The sequence below is a fragment of the Pantherophis guttatus genome, chromosome 1 (assembly GCF_059756535.1).
Source record: "Pantherophis guttatus breed Tessera chromosome 1, ASM5975653v1, whole genome shotgun sequence".
Classification (NCBI taxonomy): domain Eukaryota; kingdom Metazoa; phylum Chordata; class Lepidosauria; order Squamata; family Colubridae; genus Pantherophis; species Pantherophis guttatus.
In genome coordinates this window covers 180,132,950-180,155,790 of record NC_142063.1, presented here as the reverse complement: position 1 = coordinate 180,155,790, position 22,841 = coordinate 180,132,950, and the positions used below count along the sequence as shown (strand labels likewise).

General features: G+C 45.7%; 1 protein-coding gene across 35 annotated transcripts in view; it reads left to right on the top strand.

Annotated features, from left to right (window-relative positions):
- HDAC4 (histone deacetylase 4) overlaps window positions 1-22,841 on the top strand; it is a 555,425-nt gene that overhangs the window by 300,294 nt on the left and 232,290 nt on the right. For all 35 annotated transcript variants that reach the window (XR_015732045.1, XR_015732047.1, XR_015732046.1 and 32 more), the window contains 3 exons: window positions 8,774-8,890; window positions 8,982-9,180; window positions 10,155-10,378. Coding sequence is in view for 26 of the 35 variants with exons in the window: in XM_087885457.1 (XP_087741583.1) it covers window positions 8,774-8,890; window positions 8,982-9,180; window positions 10,155-10,378 (540 nt within the window). In the remaining 9 variants the exon portion in view is untranslated. The remainder of the gene's footprint in view (window positions 1-8,773; window positions 8,891-8,981; window positions 9,181-10,154; window positions 10,379-22,841) is intronic.

Genomic DNA, 22,841 nt, shown 5'->3' with positions numbered 1-22,841 from the left:
AAATAGATTGCCAACTGATCAGGAGCTAATACAAAAGATATACACATGCGCAGAAATGGACAAATTAACCTTAGAGTTACAGGATAAGGAGGACTCAACATATTTTATAATATGGAATAGATGGTACCAGTGGATAAATCAGAGGAGGCCAAATGGGTTGAGATGAAATTTAGAGGAAATTATCATAATTAAAAAAATGCACTGTCAGATAGATAGAAAATGAAATATGTCACTGTAGGTTTGTATATATGTATATATAATAATAGAAATTAGTTAGTAGTTGAAGTCGTTTATTGTATATGTATATGCAAATTTGTTTCTTGATTAAGTTAACTTTTAACTTAAACAAGCTTTTGTATGTTTTAAATGTTTTTTTAAGAATGAATAAAGTTTTGCTTTTTAAAATAAAAAAAAGTATATAATACAATAATCTTTCAGCTTCTGGTCCTTCCCTCTAGATACTGATGATACCCAGCTGTATATCTCCACCCCTCATCAGTTCAGTGAGGTGGTAGATGTGATGTGCTGGTGCCTGGAGGCTGTGAGGATCTGGATGGGAGTCAACAGGCTCAGACTTAACCCAGACAAGACCGAATGGCTCTGGGTATTGCCCCCTAAAGACTATGTCAATTGTCTATCCTTGGTCAATTGTCCTTGGGGGAGAGAAAGTGCCCCTCTCAGAACGGGCTCGCAATTTGGGTGTCATTCTAGACTCACAGCTGAGATTGAAACAACATCTGACAGCTGTATCTAGGGGGACCTTTGCACAGGTTCGTCTGGTGCACCAATTGCGACCCTACTTGGATCAGGAGGCTCTCCTCACAGTCACTCATGCCCTTGTCACCTCACGGTTGGACTATTGCAACGCGCTCTACATGGGGCTACCCTTGAAAAGTGTTCGGAGACTACAGTTGGTCCAGAATGCAGCTGCGCGAGTTATAGTGGGTGCACCTAGATACACCCACATTACACCAATTCTCCGCAAGCTGCACTGGCTCCCTATTGATCTCCGGGCGCAATTCAAGGTGTTGGTTATTACCTTTAAAGCCCTACATGGCTCAGGACCAGGCTATCTTCGAGACCGCCTTCTACCACATAGCTCCCAGCGACCGGTAAGATCCCACAGAGTCGTTCTCCTCCGGGTCCCATCAGCTAAACAATGTCGGCTGGTGGGCCCACGGGGGAGGGCCTTCTCTGTGGCTGCCCCGGCTCTCTGGAACCAATTATCTCCTGACATCTGAACTGCCCCCACCCTATTGGCCTTCTGGAAAGCGGTGAAGACCTGGCTCTTCCGGCAGGCCTGGGGCTGTTGATCTAGTTATAGTGATCTTGCGAGACCCGGCCACAAATTGGAGTGTATGTGTTTTAATGTTTTAATATCTTCTTTTAACTTTTGTATGGGATATTGTTGCATTGTTTTATTCTCTGTTGTAAGCCGCCCAGAGTCCCTTGGGAGTTGGGCGGCATAGAAATGCGACAAAATAAATAAATAAATAAATAAATAAATAAATACTAATTTTAAAACATTATATAGGAGTATACATAACAATATTTCCCTCTTTCTAATGCCTACCTCTATTCTAACTCTTGATAGCACATATCTTACATTGGTGGATATTCTGTTTCTACCCATCATCTGTCATTCGTTTTAGTATGTCAATTCTTATTGATTTTTTGGCATGCTTTCCATACTCCTCCTTTGAAGTTTTATGTCTCCATGTATCATTCTTTCTTGGTCTAAGTGTTCCCTCTTCTACTGCCAGATTTTCACTATGCCTGTGAGTGTCTCTGTCCTCGCTTCAAGAATGTCTTTCTGCTTATCCAATTCTATTTTTAATTCTCTAAATATATAGTCATCTTGATCTATTTCATCCGTTTTGATTATCTCTTCCTTCTCCTTATCTTTTGGGTTCATTTGTTGTTTTATCTGCTCTTCCCCTTCCTCTATTTTTTCTATTCTCTCCTCTATTTCCTAGATTTCCTGTTCATTTTTCATTGTTATTAGCTGAATATTTTCTAGTCTCATGTCTATATCATACATCAGATCCTTTATCTCCCTGTGGTTCTTTGTTATAGTTTCATAGATACTTTGAAACATCGATATTTCTTTTTGAAATATGCTTGTTATTTCCTGTTGAAGCATTTTATCTGTTTTTAATAAATTCAAAAATTACTCACAAATCTATCAAAATCTTAGTTGTCTGTGACATCAAAAAGCCAATATTAAAACTATTCACGCAGTCCCAGTCATTCCTCAAGGTACGCAATATTTATAGTTCTTTATAGTCCTCCACCAATCAGTTTACTCCTTCCAGATTTTCCCTTGTCTTCATCAGCCACCTAACCAACTCTTTGCTTTCAATAATAGTTCCAAGTGTTTGTGAACCAATCTATTTAGCAGTCTTCAGAAGTCTCGGAAATTTTTCCTCCTTAGTCATGAAACAAATAGGTATCAGACAGTGTACAGCAAAAAAACACAGCCTTCCAGATGTATTTACCTCCACTCAGTATTAGAGATTATTTCAAGGACTTCCCAACCTTGTAAAAATATAGTGTATTTCCTTTCTTTCACCAGTAAATGGCATCATCGCCTAAAATTGCAACGTGACACCCAATCTGACAGCATTCTGATTTCTTCAAATAATTTTCTTTCACTTTTTCCAAATAATCAGCCCAATGTCTCCAGCATTTTAAAATGCCTTTTCAAGATGTTGCCAATAAGATATTCAAATCCAGTCATTCTATATTTTAAAAATTATATACTCTCTTAGGTTTCATTTTCTTTTGAGTCCGTAATCTTTCTCTAAGTAATTATTCGCCGCTTTTAACATTTTAGAGAATTATCTTTTCAGAGTTTCTTTTCTTTGGGATTTAATCTCTAGTAAAGAAGTTGAAGATCATCTCACCCAGCTCCAGTCCATTGTTCAAACACCGCTCCAGCACATTTCTTTCTTCGGTTGTCCCAGCTTCCTGGTGGTCATAATGGCCGCCTCTCCTTCCTCGTTGTTGGATAGGAAAGTGAGCCTCGGATCAAGTAGGAGAGTTGCCACTTTTCGCGATCTGGAAGGCATCCCTCCTTTCTTTGTCACCCCTACGAGGTGACTTTAGTCCTTTAAGGGTCCCCCAACAAGGAGAGTTCAGTCTAGGTATGCAGAGCCCCACTCCCCATGACTGTCCCGCAGTGAAACCAAACCGGAAGTCCCAGATATAATTTTCTTGTTGAAGTTATGGTGACATAATCTGGTGGGGAATCTATCTTTATCCCCCCTGTCATGGTTAGCTCATGCCCTGATATCCTTGAGATTCTCTTATGCCCCTCCTTTCTGCAGGGAAATTGTACTCTTTTTGTAATAAGATTTAGTTTATTCAAGGAAAGTTAAAATACAAAACTCCAAAACATTTTAAAAAACAAAGAAAAAAACACAACAAACAAGACATTAAAAAGAAAAAGAGTCTTAAATGGATTAACATTTATTTATTTATTGGTTCGATTTATATGCCGCCCTTTTCCAGAGACTCAGGGCGGCTTACAATGCGTTAAGCAATAGCCTTCATACTTTTGTATATACCTGCTTAGTAGAGCTTCCCCCCCCCAAGCGGTGTTCTTTTTTATACAAATTCAGTTTATTGCCCCCACAAACCGGGCCCTCATTTTACCTACCTCGAAAGGATGGAAGGCTGAGTCAACCTTGATTTATTTTCCATCAATAAATCAATAAACAGACACATTGACATCGATCCAGCCTACCAATTGCTGAAAATGAAAAAACAAAATCAAGCACGATCCCAAAGGTAGCATTTAAAATGAACAAACAGGCACCCTACTATGCAGCAACAAAATTATAACCCATCGGCTCACAAGAAATCGGACCATGTCTCAGTAACAACAGCCACTTATCCACCCAGAGAGTTTTCTACTATTATATTAAAACACCGGATTGAACTTCAGAAAGACATATGAAGTCATCTCTGTTATTTCTAGATTCATGTTTCTTCCTGGCTGCTTTACTGCTGGAAAGTCACATTCCTCTTGACTTCGATTTTCCACAATCTGTGTTGTTTCTGAGTACATATTGTTTTCCAACTCATCTGCTACTTTGAAAACAGATTTCTTTTGTGAGTTTAAAATATTTAGAGTTGCTTTCTTCAGAATGTTTTCCATAGACTTTATGAGTTCATCAAATCTTTGAAAAATAAATTTGACTAGAGATTGCCTGTTGCTAAGCAGTCTCTTCCCATCCCCCACCCCCAGTGCCACCCTTCTTTTCTTTGTAATCCAATATTTTGTACTCAGGGAAGCAGATAAGCAGAGCATAGGGGATTAAAAAAACAGGATTTTTTCTGACTGTTTTGATCCAAGCTAATAAAATGCAGATTCCGTACAGTGAATATTCAGTAAAATATAGTCCAAATATAAATATTTTCACCATCCAGAAAAGTGTTTTGTGTTTCTCTATGGAAATACAGAAATTGGTAAGAGCAACCAAATAAATCAAAGAGAAAGCAGAAAGATAAAGTCCAGTAGTGGGTTGAAATAAATCAACAAGCCAATTAACATTTAGAGATAAAAAACAAAAGTTCAAAAAGTGAAGTTAAAAGTCTCAGGCTTGATTAAAAAATGCTCTGCCCATAGGAAGAGATGTAAAAGTCCCTTGACTTTCTAGCTACTCCCACAAGGAGTAGTAATTTTCAAGGTTCCCCCTCCAAGGTGGATCCATGGCCATCCAGAAGTCATCTTGGGTCATTCCTAAGTGCCCCCATTCAAATCCAGTGGACATGGCTGCCAAAGAGCCAGCTCTGGAACAAAGATAGCAGATCATGGGTAAGAGAAAGAAAAAATCTCACCCTACAGCAGCCATCTTGGGGAGGAGTCCAGAAGCTGGGAACAGTTTGATTGTATTGGACCTGATGAAGTGGGCAGGGTCCTCGATTCTATCAGTACAATTACTTGCCAATTAGATCCCTGTCTTTCCTGGCCAGTGAAAGCTTGATAAAAGATGGTGATTGCCAGGTAGGTTCAATCAGTGATACATTCTCGATTGGATCCAGGTTACCTGAGGAATCATCTCACCTCAAATGACTTGCCCATCTGCTGTGGCAGAAAGGGCATGCTGCAGATTCCGTCAGCCAAGAAATTCTGGTTGGTGGGATGCAGAAGACTCTTTTCTGTCATGGCTCCTACCCTCTGGAAGATTGTGTCACCTAAGATGCGATCTGGACCCACCCTTTTGGCCTTCTGAAAGGGCTTGAAAATCTGGCTCTGCCAATTGCCTGCAGCTTTAATTGAAGCATGTCATATTGGAGATTGTTAATAGACTGAGATAAGACTCTATCTCATATGCATCTTGCTTCCTTCCTTGCCATTTTTGTTAATCTTTGCGCTTCAAGGTTTTGGTTACCACCTTTAGAGCGCTCCATGGCTTAGGACCGGGGTATCTACGAGACCGCCTTCTGCCACCAGTAACCTCTCACTGACCAGTACGCTCCCATAGAGAGGGGCTCCTCAGGGTGCCATCAGCCAAACAATGTCGACTGGCGGCCCCCAGGGGGAGAGCCTTCTCTGTGGGGCACCCGCCATCTGGAACGAACTCCCCCCGGAGATACAGAGGATCCCGGACCTGCGCACTTTCTGCCGTGCCATCAAAACATTTCTTTTCCAGCAGGCCGGCCTGGCCTAACCTCTCTTTTAAACTGTTTTTTAAAAATTTTTAAATTTTTAAATTTTAAATTTGTCTTATGAATTTGGGGTGTTTTAAATTTCGTTTTCCAGGCCAATTATTTAATTGTATTTTAATGGGTTTTTTTAACATTTGTATTATATGTATTTTATTTGGCTGTTCACCGCCCTGAGTCCTTCAGGAGTAGGGCGGTAAACAAATTCAAATAAATAAATAAAATAAATTGTATGCCAATTTAATGTTAATATTTATTCGGTTAATATTTTAAGACTTGTTGCTTTTACTTGGTTGTAAGCCACCTAGAGTCACCTCATGACGAATGGGTGGCATTTAAATGGGTGGAGGAGTATCTAGATTTATTTCCATTTGACTTTTAAACCTGGTTATCAGATAGAGTATATTTGTGCCCATTGGTGATGAGTTATGCTAAGAGAGCGTTCCTTGCATATCTGCTAGGCTTCTTAGCAACTTTTAGTACATCAACTAAATAATTTGAATAAGTGTGTGTGTGTGAGGGGGGGTTTCATAAGAGCCTGAAAGCCTGAGAAAATATTTCTGTTGCATTTAAAAAATAATAATGGATGTACCAACTAAACTTTTCTGGAGTCAGAATTGTATAAATAAAATAGGTTATTCTAAATATTCTCTTTCCCATAGTGTCTTGTCTCATTTAAATAGTAGCATTTAAAGAAGAGTATCTGAGAAAGATTTTCATATACATACTGTACAGATTTAAACTTGGAGATAGTTTAAAGCCTTATACCAGTTCCTTGAACTGTGTTCCTTTGTATCATTTAATTGGCAACTATCTCCAGTACTACAATAGCACCACATATAATTCTTTGTAAAATCCTGATATGAAAATTTCCAAGCTATGAAATAATTGCTCCAATTCTATATTCTGCCTGCTACTTATCTTCTGGTTTCTGACTGAGATCCTGGGATTGAATCAATGAGCAGCATTCATCTGTAGCCTAAACAGTGTGGCTATCAACAGTGAACACTTCATTTCAAGTCTCTCAGTGAACAATTTGATTCTGAAGATATTTTCTTCAACAATATTATGCTCTCTCTACATCACTGTATCTCATGGGCTTATTGTGTGTTGGGGATCAGCTGTTGTACTAAGACCATACAGGTATCACATTTGAAGGGAAAAAGTGTTTCAGAACATGTGCCTGTGCAAAGCACCTATTGATAAGTCTTTGAAGCAACTGTGGCTTTTCCCAGGACCAAGTGGCTGTTCTCTTCAACTGCAGCTCAGTCCTTGGAAAAAGCATATTTGGGTTCAGGAATTAAGGGCTGGTGCTGTTTTCTCCAAAGCAATGACCTCCAACCTTTTGGGGACCAGGGACCAGTTCCACAGAGAGGTTTTTCTGCAGACCGGAGGGGACATGGTTTTGCATGCTGCCTGCATCCCGCGGATGATGCTTCACTTGTTTGCATGGACCGGTTGCTGGCATGCCATGGACTGGTGCCAGTCCACGGACTGGGGGTTGGGGATCCCTGCTCCAACGGACCATTTCCTCTTTAGATTTGATTTTCTACAGAGTCCCTCTTAGTTTTTGAGAGGAAGATGGAATATAATATAGTCATGTTCAATTGAGCTTAATGGATTTTTCCAGTAGAAGGAAAATGTTCACATCTTTTTTAAATGGTGAAATTAAATTACAATGCTGCAGTCAGTTTGATAACCAGGAATTCCATTTGTTGTTTCCATTGTTCATTTCCTTTAACTTCCCTTTATACATTGATAATAATTGATAGAATAAGGCTTACATTTTCAATATCCTTCTTTCATTGAGCCTTGTGTCAGGTGTGCTTCCTTCAAAGTCCAGGAAAGAATGACCCAAACTCCATTGTTTATAGAGAAAGGTACTTTTACTAGAAGATGAAGTGAACGCAACCAAAGGAAAGCAGAATCTAAAGCAATACGCGCGAAAATTGCATATAGAAAGCATCCCCTCCCACTGTCCACCGTAAATCATCCAATCCATAGGTCTCCCAGGGGTCAGGTGGAAGCACACGTCTGGCAGCATCATCAATCAGGAATGCCACGACCGTTGGCCCGACGGCAGCTTCAAAGATACAGTCCGGTGGCTTAACTATTGGTTTTGTTTTCCTCCAGCACGCTTCCCCCCCCCCCATTCTACCTAGCTCACCCCCTCCTGTTATTATGGCAGCCAAAGCAGAAAAGGCAGAGGCTGACATTTGTCCTTCTGTAAAAGTGGGAGGTTTCTGTTATTCCCCCATTGATTTAACATTCCAATTAGATAGTCAGAGTAATAAATTTAATCCCATAATAAAATCAATATCTGTGCTCTTAAATAATAGCAGAGCAGCCTGGTATGCTCTTCATTTTTAGTAAGATCTCCTACTTGAGTTAACTTTGTTGTCACTAAGACCTTCTTGTAGTAGTGCAGGAGTGTCAAACTCATGGCGTCCCAGCGGCGTCACGTTTAGGTTTGGTTTAGGTTTTATTAAATTTGTATACCGCCCTACTCCTGAAGGACTCAGGGCGGTGAACAGGCACAGGATAAAATACAGAAATACAAAAGTTAAAAACAATTTAAAACCAAATTAAATAGTATTGGCCCACGACAATTAAAATCCCAATAAATTTAAAACAAATTAAAATTGCAATTTAAAATTTAAAAGAAAGGGGAGAAAAATTAGGCCAGGCCGGTTTGCTGGAATAAAAATAAAACGTGACGTATCGGGACTATTTTCCCCTTTGCTAAACCAAGTGTGGACATGGCCAGTGCATGACGCATCTGGCCTATGGGCCAGGAATTTGACAGCCCTGTAGCAGTGGAAGAAAATGTTTCATTTCCCATTTTCCTGTTGTTACTTACAATTTATATTGAGCAGAGTTCACATCTGCTTCAGTACTTGATGAATAAAAGAAACTCTTGACTCTGATTAATACTGTATACTATATTAATTGATACCATTGATAGACCTCCTCTAAATTTTTTTGACTCTCCTCTCCCAAAGAATATACCTTAAGCTTCTACAAATAATGATTACACGTGATGTATTTGTTTTTTATATAATCTTATTATTCTGAGGCAGGATTTTTGGCTCTTTTTCAGACCACCTTGGCTCATAGACTGGTTAATCATGAAAGTTCAATAACACAGCTTCCATTGTACACTTCTCCCTCATTGCCTAATATAACCTTAGGACTACCGGCAGCAGCCCCATGCACTGTAAGTGGTATTGTATAATTTAAAACGGAGTCATTACCTTAACTTCATTCATAGATCACTTTTTAAATTCAGTAATACTATATGCTTGCAGGGTGGATCAGGACAGCAAGATTCTGAAAGACTTACTATTCCATCATTACAACAACGAATCTCCATATTTCCTGGCACCCATATCACTCCTTATTTGAACAGTACAGCAGTGGATAGAGAAGGGGGATCAACACACAGCCCTCTTCTTCAACACATGGTTTTACTGGAACAGTCAACTGCACAAAATCCATTGGTCTCAGGTAAAGGTGCTTCTTCCAACAACTAGTTGACTTAATACTAAGTAAGAAACAGCATTGGTGGTTTTATTAGAGCTTGGCATTGTCTGAGCTTCCTGCCTACCTATGCTCTAGTGCTATAAGGATGGCTATTCTTTCCAGTTTCTAATTACTCCATTCCTTGAATCATTTTATGAAATAATTTACATATCTAAAATTTTGAGTTTTGGCAATGAGGAATAAATTTGCTCAGTCAAGTTACTTAAAAATTATTATTTTAATAATGTTTATGATCAAATTAGTAACTTCCCATGTGTTTTTCTTTATTTTATATAGGGTAGGTCACAAATTGGAATATAGACAGTGGTGAAATCCGGCCGGTTCTATTCGGCTCACGCAAACCAGCACTGGCGGTGGGAGGCTCCGCCCACCTGCCAGGACGTCATTATGTCCCATTTTTTACCCTCTGTGCATGCGCAGAAGGCTCTGCGCATGCACAGAAGAAGCACAAGCATAGCGAGTGCATGCGCATGCTCACACTCCCGAACTGGTAGCCAAGGTGCATTTCACCGCTGAATATAGACATGTATAGAATTCTTTATCTTAGGTTAATTTTGTTTAAAAACTGGTAAATTAGAAAAAGGACACAGAGACTAGCTTAATCCTCCCTCATTTTTACAACCACAAGGTCTGATTTTTAAAGAGCCAGTTAGAGATTAAGAATGGCATCGTGGATTGTTTTTAATACTTGTATATTTTCATCATTTCTTGTTTTTATTGTAATAATTATATTTATATTTTCATGTTTATTTTATAAGTTTTAACTTATATTAGCTACTTGGAGTCTGGAATTGCTTGGGATATAAATGTTAGCAAGTAAATGAAAAAATCATGTTGCTATGATGGAAATAATTATTTACAAGATTCTCCTTCCTCTTCTGTTCTTTTTTCTTCTCCTCTGGTTTTCTACCTATTACCTTCTAACTGGCATCTTTCAGGACTAGGGACACTCCCTCTCCATGCACAATCTCTTGTGGGTGCTGATAGACTGTCTCCCTCAATACACAAACTGCGGCAGCACCGTCCTCTGGGGCGCACCCAGTCTGCTCCCCTTCCCCAGAATGCACAGGCCCTCCAACAATTGGTGATCCAACAACAACATCAGCAGTTCTTGGAAAAACACAAACAACAATTTCAACAGCAGCAGTTACATATTAACAAGGTATGTATTTCAGCTCCTGGTTCTTGCTTATTCAGTTTTAATCCACTGGTTTTGGAAGTGTCTTTAATATGCTCAGCATATAATTATATTATGCAATGTATTCATCCATTAGAATGTTCATAGGAGGGCCTTGGAAAGTTTAAGTTTAAGTTTTATTAAATTTCTATACCGCCCTTCTCCCAAGGGACTCAGGGCGGTGTACAGCCATGTTAAAACACATGAATTTATAAAATATAAAACCAATTAAAATCAGATATATAAAATTTGGCCATTAATTTAAAACACACATACACCCATTTAAAATTCATATTAGGCCAGTCTGGCTTGCTGAAACAGAAGGGTCTTAAGGGCGCGGCGAAAAGTGCGCAGGTCGGGGCTAAGATGAAGCTCTAGTGGCAGCTCATTCCAAAGGGCTGGTGCCCCCACAGAGAAGGCTCTCCACCTGGGTGTCGCCAGTCGGCATTGTTTGGCTGATGGCACCCTGAGGAGCCCCTCTCTGTGGGAGGGTATTGGCCGGTGGGGGATTGTTGCTGGCAGAAGGCGGTCTCATATATACCCCGGTCCTAAGCCATGGAGCGCTTTAAAGGTGGTAACCAACACCTTGAATCGCACTCGGAAGACCAACGGAAGCCAGTGCAGCTCACGCAGGAGGGGTGTTACATGGGTACGCCGAGTTGCACCCATAATCACCCGCGCGGCCGCATTCTGGACCAGCTGGAGCCTCCGAGTGTTCTTCAAGGTTTAGGTTTAGGTTTAGGTTTATTTGATTTGTATACCGCCCTACTCCCGAAGGACTCAGGGCGGTGAACAGCCAACAATAAAATAGATAAATACACAAAATTTAAAAACCCGATAAAATCAAATTAAATTATTTGGCCCAGACAAATTAAAATGCCCCAATAATTTAAAAACAGATTAAAATTTACGTATTTAAAAAGGGAAGAGATCAGGCCAAGCCCGCTTGATGGAATAAAAAGGTCTTCACAGCACGGCGGAAGGAGCGCAGATCTGGGATCCTCCGTATCTCCGGGGGGAGCTCATTCCAGATGGTAGGTGCCCCCACAGAGAAGGCTCTCCCCCAGGGGCCGCCAGTCGACACTGTTTGGCTGACGGCACCCGGAGGAGTCCCTCTCTATGAGAGCGTACTGGCCGGTGGGAGGCTATTGGTGGTAGTAGGCGGTCCCGTAAATAACCAGGCCCTAAGCCATGGAGCGCTTTAAAGGTGGTAACCAAAACCTTGAAGCGCACCCGGAAGACCACCGGGAGCCAGTGCAGCTCGCGCAGGAGAGGTGTTACATGGGAGCGCCATGTCGCTCCCATTACCACCCGCGCGGCCGCACTCTGCGCCAGTTGGAGCCTCCGGGTGCTCCTCAAGGGGAGCCCCATGTAGAGAGCATTACAATAGTCCAGGCGGGAGGTGACGAGGGCATGAGTGACCGTGCGTAATGAGTCCCGATCCAGAAAGGGACGCAACTGGCGAATCAGGCGGACCTGATAAAAAATCCTCCCGGTCACGGCCGTCAAGTGCTCTTCTAAAGACAGCCGTGAATCCAGGAGGACGCCCAAGTTGCGAGCCCTCTCCGTGGGGGCCAGTGATTCGCCCCCAATAGTCAGTGATGGCGTCAACTGGCTATATCGGGACGTCGGAAACCACAGCCACTCGGTCTTGGATGGGTTGAGCCTGAGCCTGTTCCTCCCCATCCAGATCCGTACGGCCTCCAGGCACCGGGACATCACTTCAAGGGCATCGTTGGGGTGATCCGGGGTGGAGATGTACAGCTGGGTGTCGTCAGCGTACTGATGGTACTCCACCCCGAAACCACGGATGATCTCGCCCAGCGGCTTCACATAAATGTTGAACAGGAGAGGTGAGAGGACCGACCCTTGCGGTACCCCACATATGAGGGGCCTCGGGGTCGACCTCTGTCCCCCTGTCAACACAGACTGCGACCGGTCAGAGAGAAAGGAGGAGAACCACCGCAACACAGTGCCTCCCACCCCTAACTCTTCCAACCGGTGCAGCATGATACCATGGTCGATGGTATCAAAAGCCGCTGAGAGATCTAACAGGACCAGGACAGAGGAGCACCCCCTGTCCCGAGCCCTCCAGAGATCATCAACCAACGCGACCGATGCCGTTTCCGCGCTGTACCCGGGCCTGAAGCCCGACTGGAACGGATCCAGATACGTCGTTTCATCCAGGTGCTGGGGGAGCTGTTGCGCAACCACACTCTCAACAACCTTCGCCACAAAACGAAGGTTGGAGACCGGACGATAATTTATCAACATTGCCGGGTCCAGGGAAGGCTTCTTGAGGAGAGGCCTCACCACCGCCTCTTTCAAGGCGGCAGGAAAGACACCCTCACCCAGCGAAGCATTTATAATCCCCTGGAACCAGCCTCGTGTCACCTCCCGAGAAGCCAGCACTAACCAGGAGGGACACGGGTCCAATAAACAAGTGGTCGCGTTCAGTCTACCCAGAATCCTGTCCACGTCCTCAGGGGTCACAGGATCAAACTCATCCCAGATAACATTCTCAAGACCTGCCCCAGTCCCTCCCCCTGAGACTATCCAGTCGGAGTCCAGATCTTCCCGAATCTGAGCGATTTTGTCATACAGATATTGAACAAAATCCTCGGCTCTACCTTCTAAGGGGTCCTCCCGCGCTTCCTGGTGGAGCAGGGAGCGGGTCACCCTAAACAGGGCGGCCGGGCGATTATCTGATGACGTAATAAGAGCAGCAAAATAGCTACATTTCGCTGCTTTTATCGCCACTAGGTAATTCCTAATATGGGCTCTTACCAGTGTCCGGTCAGATTCAGAAAGACTGGCCCTCCAACTACTCTCTAGGCGTCTTTTCCGGCGCTTCAACTCCCTCAGCTCCTCAGTGAACCAAGGAGCTAAATGAGATCGGCGCCGGGTCAGAGGCCGCAAAGGCACGACCCGATCCAGAGCTCCAGCGGCCGCCCTATCCCAGGCGGCCACTAGGTCTCCAGTCGAGGCGTGTGCCAGATCCTCAGGGAATGGCCCAAGCTCCATCTGGAACCTATCCGGTTCCATCAGGCGCCTGGGGCGGAACCATCTTACCGGCTCCGCCTCCCTGCGGCGGGGTGTAGCGGTTCGAAGGTCGAGACGAAGGAGAGAGTGATCAGACCATGACAAGGGCTCGGTGACTATATCCCCTATCTCGAGATCACTCAACCACTGTCCAGAGACAAAAACAAGATCCAGCGTGTTTCCCCCCGTGTGGGTAGGGCCATGAATTAACTGGGTCAGGTCCATGGCTGTCATGGAAGCCATGAACTCCCGAGCCACTTCAGATGCCTCACCAACGGACGGCAAGTTGAAATCCCCCATGACCATAAGTGGCGATGACACTGAGTAGCTCGGGCAGGGCTGCTGCCACATGGCAGGGAGCCAGGTATGTGATCAGCACACCCAACTGAACCCCGTGGCCCCATTTCACAAGGAGGGATTCACAGCCGGCCGTCTGAGGAACAGTGGCCTCCCTCGGTCTCAGACCTTTGTTAATAATAACCGCTACCCCCCCGCCCCTACCCTGCAACCTCGGCTGATGGAATGCGCGGAAACCTGGTGGGCACATTTCAACAAGAGGGACCCCCCCCTCCTGGCCCAACCAGGTTTCCGTAATACCTGCCAGGTCCGCTCCCCCCTCCTGAACAAGATCACAAATGAGGGGGGCTTTATTTACTACAGACCTGGCATTGCATAACATCAGACGGAGGCCAGGGCCCTGAGGATCTGCGCCACCTGGAAAACGAGTGGAGCTTTGGGGGCCGGAGCGCGCCACCGCTCGAAGACAGCGGGCGTGCGCTCCCCTAACACGATATGGCCCCCTGCTCCCGCCATATCTACCCCTCCCACCCACAGTACTGATGGTAAAAACCTTATCTGGATGAACTTTATCCCCCCTCTTGACCCCGGGCCCCCCACCCCCCATGCCGTGCTCCACAGCCTTACCTGGCCCTCCCCTTAGTGGGTTATCCCCCATACCCACGGCCTTACTTCTGATCCAACCCTCCCCCCCCCGGAACCCCTTAAGACATTTGCTAAAACTTTATATAAAAAACCCCTCAATCCCCTCTTCGCGACATGCCACCTCTCTGGGTTCCAAAGCCCTTCATCGAGGTAGGCCTTCGATAACATGGAAGGCCAGGCTTGCGAGAGGGGGGAGTCTCGCAAGGCAAAGAGCTCAGCCGGTGAATACATTCCTGCAAGTTCGCCTGGGGAAATAGAGGGAGCCCCATGTAGAGTGTGTTGCAGTAGTCCAGACGGGACGTGACAAGGGCATGAGTGACTGTGCGCAAGGCATCCCAGTCCAGAAAGGGACGCAACTGGTGTACCAGGTGAACCCGATAAAAAGCTCCCCTGGCCACGGCCGTCATATGATCTTCCAAAGACAGCTGTGCATCCAGGAGAACACCCAAGTTGCGAGCCCTCTTTGTGGGGGCCAAGGTTTCACCCCCAATAGTCAGCGATGGTGCCAGCTGACTATACCAGGCCGCTGGAAGCCACAGCCACTCAGTCTTGGAGAGGTTGAGTTTGAGCCTGTTTCTCCCCATCCAGATCCGCACGGCCTCCAGGCACCGGGACATCACATCAAGGGCATCATTGGGGTGGTTCGGGGTGGAGATGTACAGCTGAGTATCATCAGCATACTGATGGAATCTCACCCCGAAACCACGGATGATCTCGCCCAGCGGCTTCACATAAATGTTGAACAGAAGGGGCAAGAGGACTGACCCTTGCGGCACCCTGCATACAAGGCGCCTCGGGGTCAACCTCTGCCCCCCTGCCAACACAAACTGTACATGGTCGGAGAGGAAGGAGGAGAACCACCGCAATATGGTGCCCCCCACTCCCAACCCCTCCAATCGTCGTAGCATGATACCATGGTCGATGATATCAAAAGCCGCTGAGAGATCTAATAGAACCAGGACAGAGGAGCAACCCCTGTCCCGAGCCCTCCAGAGATCATCGACCAATGCGACCAATGCCGTTTCAGTGCTGTGCCCTGGCCTGAAGCCCGACTGGAACGGGTCTAGATAATTGGCTTCATCCAGGTACTGGGGAAGTTGTCGCACCACCACACTCTCAACAACCTTCGCAACGAAGCGAAGGTTGGAGACTGGGCGATAATTAGGTAATACAGCCAGGTCCAGGGCAGGCTTCTTGAGGAGAGGCCTCACCACCGCCTCTTTCAAAGAGGGGGGGAAGTAACCCTCACTCAAAGAAGCGTTAATAATCCCCTGGAGCCAGCCTAGTGTTACCTCCCAGGAGGCCAGCACCAACCAGGAGGGACACAGATCCAATAAACATGTGGCAGCGCTAAGCCTCCCCAGAATCCTGTCCACGTCCTCAGGAGTCACAGGGTCAAACCCCTCCCATATAACATTCTCAAGATTCCCCTCCATCAGTCCATCCGGATCTACCCAATCAGAGTCCAGACCTTCCTGAATCTGAGTGACTTCGTCATGCAGGAATTGCACAAAATCCTCAGCCCTGCCCTGCAAGGGGTCTTCCCTCGCTCCCAGATGAAGGAGGGAGCGGGTCACCCTAAACAGGGCAGCTGGGTGGTTCTCTGCAGACCCGATAAGAGCGGAAAAATAATTAAATTTTGCCGCTTTTATCGCCACTAGGTAGGTCTTAATATGAGACCTCACCAGTGTTCGGTCAGATTCGGAGCGACTGGCCCTCCAATCACTCTCCAGTGGTTATAGTGGGGTATAACAGTGGTCCTCAATCTTGGTGGTCCTCAACCTTGGTATGGGGAGAGGGGATGATTCTATGGGCATACAACTCCATTTGCACAAGCGGTGCACAGTGGCCTGCCGCTTGCGCAACCTGGTTTCCAACGTGCCATGGCCCGGTAGTGTGATGCGGCCCAGGAGGTTGGGAACTCCTGGTGTATAGGAAGTATGTTCCAAATATAACCTTGTAACTTGAGTAGGTAAAAATCAGGATTCCTCTGAAAATTGGCTCTCTGAGGAGTTATGTTTACTTAATTATTTATCAGAAGTTCTGTTAGAATTGAATAGATTGGCTGGACAACTGAAAATGTTGACTTCTCTTTTAAAAATGAAATGCTTGCAGATTTCTGAAAATACAGGTACTCCTCAAGTTACAAATGTAAGGGAGCCTTCCCATTCCAACCTGAAGATTCGTGAGAGTGAATCTCATACCTTGAACACAATCACTCCCTCCTTTCACCATGGGGGGGTAGTCATGGAACGGGCACCTGATTCAGACCACCCAAAGCCTCCCCTGACCCACTGAAATACCTCATGCTCCCCACAATTGCTTCTTCCCCCACAACCTGCTGCATTGGGTCACTTACCTTGTGAAGATCTGTCTCCTCTCCAGCATCTCTGTTTCTCTGCCTGCAATGGAAAACGGCGAGAGCAGAGGGGCAGCAGGAAGAGCACACCTTGATCGGCTTCTCTGATCACTGAGCCTGCCTGCCACTTCTGGAGCGGTGGGCAGCCTCAGTGAGTCTCCTCCAAAGGTTTCAAGGCTCCATGCGGAAAAGCGTTTGCACGAAGTGAGGCTTTGAGGCAGCAAACTCACATTGCTCCAAGCCCCTCATTAGTGTGCAACCACTTTTCCCGCAGAGACTGGAACCTTCTGGGTGCCCTGATCCCACGGGATATCTGGCACCCATTCTCTGCAAAAGCGGATGGGTGCCTGAACTCACATGAGACCATGCACCCCAGAAGTTTCCAGTTTCCAAACCTTTGTTATCCTGACAGAGACTGCAAACTTCCTCTGCGTGGAAATGGGGCTCTTGAAAACAGAGGTTTTCACTCCATTTCCAACCGCCCCATTTCTATGCAGATGAATTTCCAGTCTCCGTTAGGGCTACAAGTGTTTCAGTGGCCCTGGGGCAGTTGGAAATGGCAATTAGAAACAGAGCGAATTGCTCCATTTCCAACTGCCCTAGGGTAGCTCAAACACTTGTAGCCCTAACGGAGACTGGAAACTTCGTCTGCATGGAAATGGGGCACTTGAAAACAGAGCTTCTCTTCAGCAGAGGCCTTGAGGAAAGGCCTTTCCTGGTGAAAACAGAGTCCCAGAGTGACACACACTCCCTCCAGGGGCTCCGTTCTTGGCAGCAAAGGCTTTTTGCAAAGATGGTAAAAGGCTTTGCAAACAGAGAGAAAGCTTTGATGTTTCAGGCCTTCCCTCCATTTGCAAAGCCTTTTGCTGCAGCTCTCATTCAGGCCTCCGTTTGCAGAGAATAGAGGTCTAAAGTACCGTAAGATCACATGAGATCAATAGCGTGAGTTCTCGTGCTACTGATCTAGTGTGAACTTGTGATACTTCTCCATTCTCTGCATACACACCAAAGGCCTGAAGCACCAAAACAGGCCAAGAAAGCAAAGGCTCTCTAGATCTTTGCAAGGTGAGTATCCACAGGCCTAGTGCCTATGGAGACCCGACGCAGGAGGAGGGAGGGCGGGAATAGGCAGGCCAAATGTTGCAGAGCCTCTGCAGTTGGTCATAAGAGTGAACAACTGCCATGGTGCTGCAACATTTGTAATTTCGGGACTTGTTCGTAAATGCTAGGGGGCAGTTATCGCGTAACTTCAAACATTCGCTAAGGGAATGCTCATAATCTGGGGATTACCTGTATTTTGTTATTAATTTTTCCTGATTCTCCTTCTCAAATTATTCTCTATATTGTTAATATTTATGAACTGTATCAATGTCAAAGGATTAAATGATTAATACCTGATTTTACGAAAATTGTTTGAAATTATAGTGAGATGTTTGTTTTAAATCAGTTTGTTTACTTCTTACATTGGGACAATCAGATGGTAGTCTGAGTGTGGACCTTGGTTATTAAAAATGCAACTAGAATGTGATCAACTGACTAACTGGGAACTGCTGTTTCCATATACTGTAATTATTTCTTTGTGAAAATGAGGATAGGAAGCCAGCTATCTACAGTGGGTCATTGGAAAGAAACTATATATTTCCTTCCTTCCTTCCTTCCTTCCTTCCTTCCTTCCTTCCTTCCTTCCTTCCTTCCTTCCTTCCTTCCTTCCTTCCTTCCTTCTTGTTCAAGCAGGGTACAAAATCTTGCGAAATCTTCAGCTCCATCTCAGTGACTACAATCTTGTTCAGACTCACTGGGAGACAGGGGAGCACAGGCAACGTCTATGTGTTGCATGGTACCTGCACCCTACCAACTAGAATAGCCTCATGACTGAAATGTTAACTTACTCTTGCTTTACAAAATTACATGTAATAGTTTTACTAAAATTAAGGTGGAATTCTGTGATAGTGTTACAAGGGATGTTTTTATTGTTACTTTAATCACCAAAAAGTTCTAATGTAATCCAGTTTTTATTTAAATGTAGGATACACTTAAACTGACAAAATTTTTGAATGTTTCTGTTAAATTATATCATTTGTTCACATCTTCATCCTGCATCCTTCTCTATATACTTTACAACAGACTTCATAGAGTTTATAGAAAAATGCTACAATCAAATTTAGGCTTAAGAGTGCTGCTGAATCAATGTGTCGTGAATATTATTAACTCTCTTATTAAATCAATGATCACAATTCAAGTTATACAGTGTTGCCTTAAAATTTTAGCTGCTGGCATAGATACTTCTTCCAGTGAAAAAAGAGAGACAATTGAAGAAGGAACTTTTTACTTATACAACAGAATGAAGTCACAAGTCACTGACATCATTTTTCTATTTCTGAAAATACATCATTGTTATGCATGTATTAGATTTGGACTTCATTCAATTTAGCAAACTAGTTTTAGATCTGCTTTTCAATGAAGATTTTACTTACTGTTCTCCAAACATATTTTCTGGATTTAAAATTAGAGTTACCAAATGCTTCAAATGCTCAGCTTCCAGGACAGGACCGCATGTGCTTTGAAGGTAAAAATATATTGCAGTTCATTTGTGCTGTTTTAATTTTAAATATATTTCTTCATTATTAAATGCAGATCCCCCCCACCTCTTTTAGTACATTTTTATAAATAATTTAGAACAAGAAATTGCTGCCACAAAAGTACATTAATGATGATACAATATAAAAATCTAAATATTCTCCCAGAAGGCTGCGGAGTGGGTCAGGAGTGGGTCAGGAGTGGGATGATCCAGTTAGTCTGGCCAGTCATTGAGTCGAATTGTTTTGGCCATGCCTCCTCGTGCCTCCGTCACCTCCAGTTTTATTCGACTCCGTGGATCTGACCAGATGTTTTTTTCTTAGTCCTCTCACTCCTGACCATTACTCAGGGTTATTTTCTACAATTTCTCCTCAATTTCTACAATTTCAAGCAATTCTGCGCTGTGTCAGCTGGCCACTTCAGGCTGCCGCAGCCACCCGTTCAACAGCTGATCGGCGCTAGCACTCCCAGCGCTTCGCTGCTTGCGGAACAAGCGCTGGCTGTTCCCTTAGCCACTGGCTGCAGGATCGCTTTGTCAGCCGTTCCCTCAGCTGCTAGCCGCAGAATCGCTTCGCTAGCAGCCGCCATTGTCGCGCCATTACCACCATTTTAAAACTGGCGCTCCTCCAAAGCGTGAGCGAGAAGACAGTGGCACTCCTCACATCGAGTGAGCTCAACCCCAGGTAACAATTTATTGGGGTTTTTCTCTTACAGTTGCGGGCGGCCATTGCTGCATTGTGAAACTGGGCGGCCAATTATTGCATTTGGAGCAGCCATTTTGATGCCATTGCGAGTACGATCCTCATGGGCGGCCATTTTGATTCATTTGAGATGGCCATTTTGATTGCACCTCTCCACATCCAGTGGCCATTTTAACTGGGACAAAAAAAAAGTTGCTCCAGAGCTCAGCGAAGGCCAAATATCTGCTCTGCAATACAAGCCTCAACGCTGTTATCTTCACGCCCCTTTCTTTAGCCGCCTCTGGTGCTGGCATACCCCAGATTCCTGGGAAAGCCGCCCATTACTCATCAAGGAGTGCAGGCTATTGCCCATGTCCTTCATATGCTCAGCTCCACTATGGCGGAACGGTCATCTGACAACAAGGCCGAGACTGGCTGCAAGGCCACCTCTAAGTCTGCTTCAGGCAGAAAGTCTAATCAACCACAGAATGAGCTCAAAGACCTCCAACGACGCCAAAGGGCATTGGAACAACAATTTTTACAAGCCGAGAAGGAGAGAGCTGAACATGAGGTCAACACCGCAACGGCCCGATCTGGCTCCCAAGACCAGGATACCAATGATGACCTTGACCTCTTCAGGCTTTGTCCCCTGAGAGAACTGATCAGCAATGTACTAATTCTCCACCTTCCAAAGACCAGCAAAAAGGGGACCCCTTTGCTTGTGCAATTACCCCTCAGAACCCATCACCTGCACAGAGTTCTAACCCCTTGGACCTGCAGGATCTACCTGAGGCGGTTCAACATTTAATTGCCAGGGCCATCTCGCATGGCATTGCAACGGGCATACGATAACACCGCTCAGCATTTGTGGTCTCGGAAAGCCTTCATTCACGGCGCACCCGAGTTTCACCTTCCGCCAGCCTCACTGGATCCCCTGAAAGGTCCCCAACGAGATCTAGGGGCAGCGCTGATCTCAGCCTGGAGGATGAGCCACAGAGAGACACTGACCTCTCAGATGACGAAGGTGCCCCTCCGGATGTTCCGGCCTTCACGGGCCTATTTCCTCAAGGGCTCTTCAAGTCGCTATTACACAATATGGATCCTGCTGCTGATCCTGCCTCAACCTCAACCGGCCATGGTATCTTCTCAGAACCAGTTGCCGAACAACTTTTCGTCCCGGCACCCAAATTATTCACAGACATGGTCCGAAAACAATGGTCCAATCCGGCATCTCTTCCAACGCCCAGCAGCACTGACCGTCGCAATTACAATATGGAACCTACGGTAGCTACCATTCTACAGGTACCTTCAGTGGATGGCCCTGTGGCTGCCCTTTCTTCCCCTTCCCCCTATCTCTCAGGAGACACATCTGAGGGCCTTATGCCTGAGGACAGGAAATTTGACCTGTCCTTCAAGAAAGCACACTAGGCCTCAGCCTGGGCAATACAGGCCGCTACTGCGGCCTCTTCACCCGTTCCTCCCTATTATGGCTCCAACAGCTGCAATCACATTTACCCACCCAGGAGGTCCGGGTCCATCAGGACCTTAACAAAATCATTGCAGCCACCCAATTTGCCTCCGATGCCACGCTCAACGCAGCCAAGTACGCCTCTCGAGCGATGGCATCATCAGTCACCTCGCGACGCCTATTATGGCTGCGCCAATGGCCAGCCGATCTAAAAGCCAAATGGCATCTCGCTTCAGCCCCGTACACGGGGTCTAAATTGTTTGGTGATTCTCTCGAGCCTTTATTGGTTGAGGACAAGGATAGGAAGAAAGTTTTGCCTTCCGCCACTAGAAGGGCGGGTCACCGGGCAACCCCCTACTACCGTAGGCAGCTTTCCCGCTTCTTCCCTCAGGAGAGCACTAGCCAACGCCCTTACTCTCAGGGCTCCTTTCGCCAACAGGACAGGGGTTCCTTTCGGGACAAGCCAAAGTCATACGGCTCTATTAAACGGTCATTTCGTGGAACTGGCAACTGCCAGTTCCGTCGTCAGAAATGACTTACTCCTCAATGCCCCCATAGGAGGCAGGCTGAGCCTCTTTGTAGACAGGTGGGCCCATATTACCACCGACCAATGGGTCCTCCACACCATCGAATTCGGACTTCCGTTGGAATTCCTTTCCAGCCCCCCAAACCACTTCGTACCATGCTCTGTCTCCAACTCCCATCGCAAGTGCAGGCTCATGGAGCTTGCCATTCAACATTTCCTAGAGATCAAGGCTGTGGAGGAGGTTCCTCCCGACCAATGGAGACAGGGATTTTACTCAATCCTATTCGTGGTACCGAAACGCTCTGGGGGCTGGAGAGCAATACTCAACTTAAAATCATTGAATACCCACCTTGTCTACAGGAGGTTCAAAATGAACACTCTGAAGTCCATCCTAGAGGGGATCAGGCCCGGAGACTTCCTAGCCTCCATAGACCTTTCCAATGCCTACCTACACATCCCTATCTCGCCGGCCCACCGGCGTTATCTCAGGTTCAGCTACGTGGGGCGACTCTTTCAATATCATGCCCTACCATTCGGCCTGGCATCGGCCCCGCGCAGCTTCACAAACGTCATAGCGGCTCTGGTGGTGCATCTACGGTCCGTCCCGGTACGGCTCCAAGCCTACCTGAACGATATCATAGTTCAGGCCCCCACCCTCCCAAGGGCGCAGGCCGACCTACAACTGACCTTACAGGTCCTACGAGAACACGGGTTCTTAGTCAACTTACCCAAGAGCCAATTAGAACCCCGAACCTGCTTAACACACCTCGGGGCAATAATAGACACCCAGGCGGGACAGGTGTTCCTCTCTCATGAGAGGAGAGACAATCTCAGGCTACTCATCCGTCAAATCC